Here is an 8753-nt window from a genome sequence, read left to right as displayed (position 1 = left end):
CCGGTTACTCTTCTTACCCAAAAGATCGGGAACCTGCTAACAGTCAGTGGAGAGTTTACTCACGCAAACTCCTACCAGAAGCAGTGGAAACACATACAGTACCTTGCCAATTACTTCTGGAACCGGTGGAGAAAGGAGTACCTTGTGGTTCTGCAAGGAAGAAGAAAATGGTGACAGAGTAAACCGAACTTGAAAGAAGGAGATATCTTATTAATGAAGGAACAACAAGCTCAAAGGATTGACTGGCCTATGGGAATCATTACAAAGACTTTCCCTGGTGAAGACGGTAAGGTCCGGAACGTGGAGCTGAAAGTCCTTAGGAAAGGTGAACCCAAGATATTTCAGAGGCCAATCCACGAGCTCGTATTGGTACTACCGATCTAGGACATTCCGGTAGGATAAACTATGAACAGAATTCTGCTCTAGTACTTGCCCATTGGATTACAGTTGGGTCGGAGATAGTTTGGCCTAGTGCAGCTTCTCTGATCCGAAGATGGGTTTTCCTTTGGATTATCTCAGGAACTGACTTAATGTCTTATCTTGTTTAAAGTTGTTATTATTGCATTACATGCATGTTTGGTTTCATTTTCTAGGTTGTTGGACTTTATTTCAAGGACATTAATATAGTGAAATCCCTTACGGAATTTCAGACTGGTAGTGTGCTGTTCCATGTTTGTTGTTATATTTTACTCTGTATTTTGCTCTGCTGCCACCCAAAGGCCTTTTACCATATGGCAGTTTGTTATTCATTTATTCTTGTGGGCATGTCTTTACTTCCGGTTCAGGGGCCAAGTCTTTTCTTCCTCTGGCAGCCATTTCATTTTCAGTTTACTATCTGTTGTGAGAGGACACGCTTTAACCGGGCTTAGGAAGGCATCAGTCTTTCGACCTCTTTTGTTGCTCACACTTGCAGTCATACTTGGTGCTACATCTTACTGTACCTTGTCTACACCTGCATTTCTGGAGAAAGTACTGTATTACCAGTTATACGCTGTATGTCCAGATATCCAAATAAACAAGTCTGGATTGCACAATCCCTTGTGTGCATCATCTCTCCGGACGCTGAGCAGCATTGGTCCTGTCTGCCTCACATCGAAGAAGTACTGAAGGTACGAATCGCTCACAGCTCTTAATAGTCAACCACACCTCCATTTGCTTCATGTGGGGACAGAACATGGAACGATGGAAGGCGTATGACTGTCATTAGAAAGAAGGGTGGGAAAATGGTTACTGATATTTTTTTATGTCAGAATTGTATTTTTTTTGTACATTTTAAGTTGCTTGGCTATTATTCTCACATTTAAAAATATGAAAATAAACAATTGAGATGGGAAATGTTACATTTTTCAATTAGTTGCATCATAATTCCACACACTGATAGTTTCCCAATAATTATGCATACATATATATTGTAATGTATTTGTCTATATTTGCCCCGTATTCACATGTAAAGCGCTATGGAATAAATGGCGCTATAAAAATGTATAATAATAAAATAATATTCTCCAAAGAATGACAAAACTTTTCTTTTACTTTCTTAAGTATTTAGGTTTCAGGTTTATTATTCTTTTGGACTGACAACACGGTGGTTGTTCAGTAATAAAATGTATCATTAAAAATGCAAATTTCCTAATAATTGTGCACACAGTGTACAAACACTTCCAGATCTCATCTTGTAGTGTTGTCAGCTCTCAATCTTCCCCCAGACTGACTGATGTGAGATAAGATCTGGGAGTGTCTGTAATGATACATAACTCAGCTCTGTTGTTTCTCTACACAGTAGCTGCAGAGATCAGTGAGAAGAGGAGGGTGTGTTATTTACTCCCCTGTATGATACTGCCTATTTATGATTGTCAACCTCATGCAGGGGAAGATGTACAAACCCCAGAAACAAGTCTCTGGTAACATACTGTTGAATTATAACATAAATTATAACCTAAACTTTACAAGCTGATATGACTGCAATAGAGAGGAGAAACTAAAAGCAAAACTACGTTTTATTCAGCTCTGTGGTCACTATTTGTTTAAGGCTACTTTCACACTAGCGTTAACTGCAATCCGTCCCAAAAACGTCTTTTTCCCGAAAAAACGGATGCGTCAAAAAACTGCAAAACGTATGCAACGAATACAGCATTTCGACGGATCCGTCGCAAAACCGTCGCAAATCCGATAAACGGTTCCGTTGAAATGCTGGATGCGTTGCATACGTTGCATACGTTTTTTCCATCCGTTGCATACGTTTTTACGACGGATCCGTTTTTAAAATGGGAGGCACCAAAATTTGATTGGCTACTGGAAACTAGGGAAATCTATATACTGACTGTATTTACAGCACATCTTTGAGGGTTTTAGTTTAGTGGCAATGATGGATGGTGTAATTGGGAGGATTTCGAGTTTGGTTACTGAAGTTATATTTGAGACGAATCGCCTGGATATCATAGTGCGGGAGAAGGAGGCGGCAGCAGAAAGACGGATGATGCAACGGAGAAGGCGACGATTCTGGATACATCCAATCAATGAGCTGCGGATGACCAGGGGTGTCCAGTCCACTCTCTATCTGGAGTTGCGGTGCAACCCCCAAAAATTCTTTAGTTATGTACGGATGAGGATGGAACATTTCGATTATTTGGTTGGAAAAATAGAGGATGTCATCCAAAGGCAGGACACAAGGATGAGGCTTGCCATCACACCGGCGGAGCGGCTCATGGTGACACTGCGGTAAGCATTTTTTCTTTATGTCATTGCTCATATTGAATGTGAGTACATGCTGCAGAGAATACTGCGCTGACACATTGCGCCGCATTTACTGTAGCATGTCATTTGTTGGTTTATGTGAGGCCATTCCACTTGTTTTTTTTTCTTGTGTCATTGGTCATATTGAATGTTATTACATGCTGCAGAGAATACTGCGCTGACACATTGCGCCGCATTTACTGTAGCATGTAATTTGTTGGTTTATTTGAGGCCATTCCACTTGTTTTTCTTGGTTGATGGTCTGTGCAATTTTTTTTTACATTTTTTTTTATTTTTCCCTGCAGCTTCCTAGCTACGGGTGAGTCTTTGACTTCACTCCATTTCCAATTCCGGCTGGGGATTTCCACTATTGGCGGAATTGTGAAGGACACATGTCGTGCGATTTGGGACACTTTACAGCTGGAGTATATCCCACAACCAACAATGGAAATCTGGATGAGAAGTTCCGAACAATTTGAGCGAATGTGTAATTTTCCAAATTGTGTTGGTGCTGTGGACGGCAAACACATTAGGATTGCAAAACCGGCAGGAACAGGATCAGAGTACTATAACTATAAAAAATACTTCTCAATTGTACTCATGGCTATTGCTGACGCCAACTGCCGATTCCTTGCTGTGGATATAGGAGCGTATGGCCGGTCCAACGACTCCCAAGTGTTTAAAAACTCTCCGATGGGTCGCTGCCTGTATGGAGATACATACAATTTCCCGCCAGCAAGACCGCTCCCAGGAACCAGTGAACCAGCCTTGCCCTATGTGTGTGTAGGTGATGAAGCCTTTCAACTGTCGCCGCACCTACTGAAACCATACAGCAGCCGTGAATTACACCGCACCAAGCGGGTATTTAATTACCGTCTTACCAGAGCAAGAAGAGTGGTAGAGTGCTCTTTCGGTATTTTGACAGCAAAGTGGAGAGTTCTGCTGACGGCAATAAAACTGGATACAAAAACTGTAGACGATGTTGTCAAGGCATGTGTGGTGCTCCATAATTTTGTTATTTCAAAGGAGCCCGTTACCTTGGATGACGAACAATTGGAGACATCCTTGTGGGATTACCGAAGTGCCTCTGTTCGCTCCACCGGTTCTGTTACTAGGATGAGGGAACAGTTTGCTGAATATTTTTTGTCACCTGTTGGGCGGATTCCATGGCAAGACATAATTGTGTGACTTTTTTTTAATTTTTTTTCTTTTTTTTTTCCAAAATTTTTTGGTAGCAACTGCCACAAAAAAAAAAAAAAAAAAAAAAAGAGTGTGTGTGGTTTGCTTGCTAATATAATATAAAACCATTTTGTTAAACCTTGAAAACGTCTGGTGTTTCTTTTCACTTAACCTTTCATATTTACCTTAATTAATGAACACACACACACAGTAGATTATAAACCAGAATTATGTTTATTTCAAAAAATATATTTTTTGTGGGTAATTTTCCCACACAATTTTTTTTTTGGTAATTTAAAGAACCTTTCTTTTTTTGGCAAAAAAAAACTATGTACAAGTACATTCCAGGTTCACAGGTCCTGGTATTGTTGGGTGGAGTAACTATGGGAGGAGGGGCTGGAAGGTTGGACCACGTCGGTAGGTGGGATTGGGGAAACCCTACCTGTTGCGTCTGTAGTGGAAGGGGGGGGAAACAGGAGGCTGACCAGAGGGGTGTTGTGTTGGGGTAGGTGGAAAACTTACTGGGGAAGTAAAGCTGGGCAAAGATGAAGAAAACACGGGTGAATACATTTGGGTTGTGGGCCGGGTTGGGTATTGGTAGTGATGTTGATATTGAGAGTGATGTGGATATTGGGACTGGCGGTGATATTGTGGGGCATGGTGTTGAAATTGGGACTGGGATGTGTGGGGAGGTGTGGGGGTAGATTGGGGTTCGTTAATTACCTTCAGCAGAGCGTTATGGCAGCTATTCATTACCCGCATCTGCTGATCAAAAGAAAGCTTTTCCATGCTCCTGAGCATGGACTGAAAAAAAAGATTGGCTGGAGCTTGACTTACATCTAAATGCAGTCTATCCAAGCGACTGCTGATTTCATGGTGGTTTTCACTCATGCGTGATTGCATCATGCTGAAACCAGCAGTCACTTGTTCTCCCAAAATTTTAAATGAATTTTGGAAGCCTGCATTTAGATGCAAGAACTCAGGAGCATAGCTCCTTTCCTGACCCCTCTGACGCTGCCGCCATGAACCTACCGGTGGTGTAGAGGTGGCAGGGTCAGAGGGGTGGGGTAAAGGGAACGCTATCTGTTGACCATCAGATGCGAGTAAGGAAGGCTGCACTCCACTGGTAGAGGCGGATGAAGTGGAGGGGACAGAGGGGTGAGAGGTGTGGGGCCTACCGACGTGGTCCCCGGTGGCGGACTCAGGAGGGATCGCTTCAGAGGGTGCAGAGGTAGATGCAGGCGCACGGTGGCTGGAGTAGGTGCTGTGAAAGAAAAAAAAATAAGTTAATATATTGATATGAAAAAGGCCGGACTGAAACAAAAGTTTTGTGATTAGACAGGTTCTTACTGTGATGTTGAATACTTACACTCTACTCAGCATGGTTTCCCTCAGGAAGGAGAGGTTCGGGCCATATCTGTACCTCCTCTTCTTCCTTGCTGCTGAGCCACTCGGGGCCTGCATCTCCTCGTTAAACTCCCTCTTAAAGCGATCCCTCAATGACCGCCACCGCTTCCTAACCTTGGTACCTGTGAAGACAGGAATGAAGAAAAAAAAAAAAATATTCGTAAATGCAAGACATTACATTCAGCTCAAAACATCACTGAAAAGTGAATACTTACATAGTTTGCTCTGCTGCTGTGGAAGAAGGTCCTCCCACCTCGCAAAGATGTTCCGGCATACTTCCAACCAGAGCCGACGGGTGACACTGGTATCAGCATGCCTGCGGTCAGCCATGTTCCACAGTGGCTCCCGTTCACGAACCTCCTCGATGAGGGCTTCAATATCGATATCTGAATCGTATTCGGGAGCACACTGTGAAGCCTGTTAGAACAAAAAAAAAAGAAAGAATTAAAAATTAGTAGACTGAAAGCAAAAAATTAACAATTGAAGCCCCACAAAAAACCGACTCACTGATGGCCGACCGCGGCGTCGAGTCCGCCGACTCTGGGAGCGCCTGGGAGAACCTTCATGCTGTGCTGGACGTTCAGCAGCACCAGCAGCAGCAGCAGCAGCAGCAGCAGGAGACTGAAATAAAGGATAAAAAAAATTAGCTTTAATGTATGTATATGTTTTGTGTGTTACGTTATATATGAAATTCTGTTTTGTGTACGGTGCAGTGTGATGTGTGAAGCAAGTGTTTCACCACTACTTACACTTGGTTCCTCCTCCACTTCGATGTCTCCACCCGTCTCGGTCCCTTCCGACAGCTCCTCATCGGATTCTGATTCCTGTTTAAACATAATAAATGCATGTAGTGACTCAAAATGATGTAAATTTAAAAAAAAAAACAAAAAAATTTTTTTTACTTACCGATACCTGCTGTTGCTGTGGAGGAGGGCTGCCGGAAGAGGACATTGTGTGGCTGTGGTCCAGGTGGCTGTGGTCCTGGTAGGTCTGTAAGTTAAAAGACACTTGCAATCTGCTCTACACATTGAAGTAGCAGATTTGGAGTCTTCAAAACTTACTTTTCAGGTTTTCTGGATGTGGGCCAGGTGGCTGTGGTCCAGGTGGCTGTGGTCCAGGTGGCTGTGGTCCAGGTGGCTGTGGTCCAGGTGGCTGTGGTCCTGGTAGGTCTGTAAGTTAAAAGACACTTGCAATCTGCTCTACACATTGAAGTAGCAGATTTGGGGTCTTCAAAACTTACTTTTCAGATTTTCTGGATGTGGGCCAGGTGGCTGTGGTCCAGGTGGCTGTGGTCCAGGTGGCTGTGGTCAAGGTGGCTGTGGTCAAGGTGGCTGTGGTCCAGGTGGCTGTGGTCCAGGTGGCTGTGGTCAAGGTGGCTGTGGTCAAGGTGGCTGTGGTCCAGGTGGCTGTGGTCCAGGTGGCTGTGGTCCTGGTAGGTCTGTAAGTTAAAAGACACTTGCAATCTGCTCTACACATTGAAGTAGCAGATTTGGGGTCTTCAAAACTTACTTTTCAGATTTTCTGGATGTGGGCCAGGTGGCTGTGGTCCAGGTGGCTGTGGTCCAGGTGGCTGTGGTCAAGGTGGCTGTGGTCAAGGTGGCTGTGGTCCAGGTGGCTGTGGTCCAGGTGGCTGTGGTCAAGGTGGCTGTGGTCAAGGTGGCTGTGGTCCAGGTGGCTGTGGTCCTGGTAGGTCTGTAAGTTAAAAGACACTTGCAATCTGCTCTACACATTGAAGTAGCAGATTTGGGGTCTTCAAAACTTACTTTTCAGATTTTCTGGATGTGGGCCAGGTGGCTGTGGTCCAGGTGGCTGTGGTCAAGGTGGCTGTGGTTCAGGTGGCTGTGGTCCAGGTGGCTGTGGTCAAGGTGGCTGTGGTCAAGGTGGCTGTGGTCCAGGTGGCTGTGGTCCAGGTGGCTGTGGTCCTGGTAGGTCTGTAAGTTAAAAGACACTTGCAATCTGCTCTACACATTGAAGTAGCAGATTTGGGGTCTTCAAAACTTACTTTTCAGATTTTCTGGATGTGGGCCAGGTGGCTGTGGTCCAGGTGGCTTATGCCGGTCAGTGTGGTCCCTACTCTATCTGCAATATAATAAGTATAATGGATTGAAAGTTAGACCAAAGCAGAAATAGGTAATGTTTACCACTAAACACCATGTTAAAATGAGAAAAATATGTGAACACCCAAACCCAAAAACTGGTGCACGTTATACCATTCTTTTCCATGTCCCAAAAACAAAAAAAGGTAAACTGTGAGACACCTTTAAAAATATTTTTATGTTTTAAAAAAAAAACAATTACCTCCCCGAAATAAAATTTCAAAGGATAACCTTTATTAAAAAATGACCACTCAAACAACTCTGTATTGCATGTGTAACCATTGGTACATACACCTGATTTAAATTTACCTTTAAGAAATTATACTACGGACAATTTTTTAAGAAACATTTTATTAATATATAATTTATTTCTTTTTTTTTTTTTTTAAATCACAATGGAGCAGAAATGCTCTTTATTTTAAAATACAAGTACATCGAATGGGAATGGTTAAGTAAATTTAAAAAAAAAAAATATAACCTCAAGCTGCAGACCATTAGACTTTGCAATAATACATCCATTTTAATAAACAAAAAAAAAAAAAAGGTGCACAAAACACTATACTAAAGGTACTGTCACACTAGACGATATCGCTAGCGATCTGTGACGTTGCAGCGTCCTCACTAGCGATATCGTCCAGTGTGACACGCAGCAGCGATCAGGCCCCTGCTGTGATGTCGCTGGTCGGGGAATAAAGTCCAGAACTTTATTTGGTCGCTGGACTCCCCGCAGACATCGCTGAATCGGCGTGTGTGACACCGATTCAGCGATGTCTTTGCTGGTAACCAGGGTAAACATCGGGTAACTAAGCGCAGGGCCGCGCTTAGTAACCCGATGTTTACCCTGGTTACCAGCGTAAAAAAACAAACAGTACATACTTACATTCAGCTGTCTGTCCCCTGCCGTCTGGTTCCTGCACTGACTGCTGGCCGGAAAGTGAAAGTGAAAGCACAGCACAGCGGTGAGTCACACAGCGATGACTCACCGCTGTGGCTGTGCTCTGCTTTCACTTTACGGCCAGCATTCAGTGCAGTAACCAGACGGCAGGGGACAGACAGCTGAATGTAAGTATGTACTGTTTGTTTTTTTACGCTGGTAACCAGGGTAAACATCGGGTTACTAAGCGCGGCCCTGCGCTTAGTTACCCGATGTTTACCCTGGTTTACCGGGGACCTCTGGATCGTTGGTCGCTGGAGAGCGGTCTTTGTGACAGCTCTCCAGCGACCAAACAGCGACGCTGCAGCGATCCGGATCGTTGTCGGTATCGCTGCAGCGTCGCTAAGTGTGACGGTACCTTAAAGGTACCGTCACAATGAACGATATCGCTAGCAAACCGTGAC

General features: G+C 43.9%; 2 protein-coding genes across 2 annotated transcripts; one reads left to right on the top strand and one right to left on the bottom strand.

Moving 5' to 3' along the window:
- The first annotated feature begins 2029 nt into the window (after positions 1 to 2029).
- On the top strand, positions 2030 to 4089 carry LOC138642559 (uncharacterized). Its single transcript, XM_069730785.1, has 2 exons — positions 2030 to 2718; positions 3039 to 4089. The coding sequence occupies exons 1-2, from the start codon at positions 2363 to 2365 to the stop codon at positions 3919 to 3921; spliced, it is 1239 nt and encodes a 412-aa protein (XP_069586886.1). The 5' UTR covers positions 2030 to 2362; the 3' UTR covers positions 3922 to 4089.
- A 120-nt stretch (positions 4090 to 4209) lies between these two features.
- Positions 4210 to 6404, bottom strand: LOC138642558 (uncharacterized). Its single transcript, XM_069730784.1, has 6 exons — positions 6226 to 6404; positions 6069 to 6143; positions 5827 to 5940; positions 5535 to 5736; positions 5282 to 5441; positions 4210 to 5176 (listed from the first exon to the last, which is right to left on the bottom strand). The coding sequence occupies exons 1-6, from the start codon at positions 6268 to 6270 to the stop codon at positions 4351 to 4353; spliced, it is 1422 nt and encodes a 473-aa protein (XP_069586885.1). The 5' UTR covers positions 6271 to 6404; the 3' UTR covers positions 4210 to 4350.
- Positions 6405 to 8753: the final 2349 nt, after the last annotated feature.

The sequence above is a fragment of the Ranitomeya imitator genome, chromosome 6 (genome assembly GCF_032444005.1).
Source record: "Ranitomeya imitator isolate aRanImi1 chromosome 6, aRanImi1.pri, whole genome shotgun sequence".
In the NCBI taxonomy this organism is placed as follows: Eukaryota; Metazoa; Chordata; class Amphibia; order Anura; family Dendrobatidae; genus Ranitomeya; species Ranitomeya imitator.
The sequence above is the reverse complement of the archived record's forward strand: the minus strand, read 5'-3'. Positions and strand labels throughout refer to the sequence as shown.

What these genes read in the sequence shown, in the direction of transcription:
- LOC138642558 (XM_069730784.1), bottom strand. Translation starts at nt 6,270, where the DNA reads ATGTCCTCTTCCGGCAGCCCTCCTCCACAGCAACAGCAGGTATCG. An exon ending in GACGCCGCGGTCGGCCATCA is followed by an intron (nt 5,737 to 5,826) that starts GTGAGTCGGTTT and finishes TTGTTCTAACAG; the next exon opens with GCTTCACAGTGTGCTCCCGA. An exon ending in GAAACCATGCTGAGTAGAGT is followed by an intron (nt 5,177 to 5,281) that starts GTAAGTATTCAA and finishes TTTCTTTCACAG; the next exon opens with CACCTACTCCAGCCACCGTG.
- LOC138642559 (XM_069730785.1), top strand. Translation starts at nt 2,363, where the DNA reads ATGATGGATGGTGTAATTGGGAGGATTTCGAGTTTGGTTACTGAAGTT. An exon ending in CGGCTCATGGTGACACTGCG is followed by an intron (nt 2,719 to 3,038) that starts GTAAGCATTTTT and finishes TTTTCCCTGCAG; the next exon opens with CTTCCTAGCTACGGGTGAGT.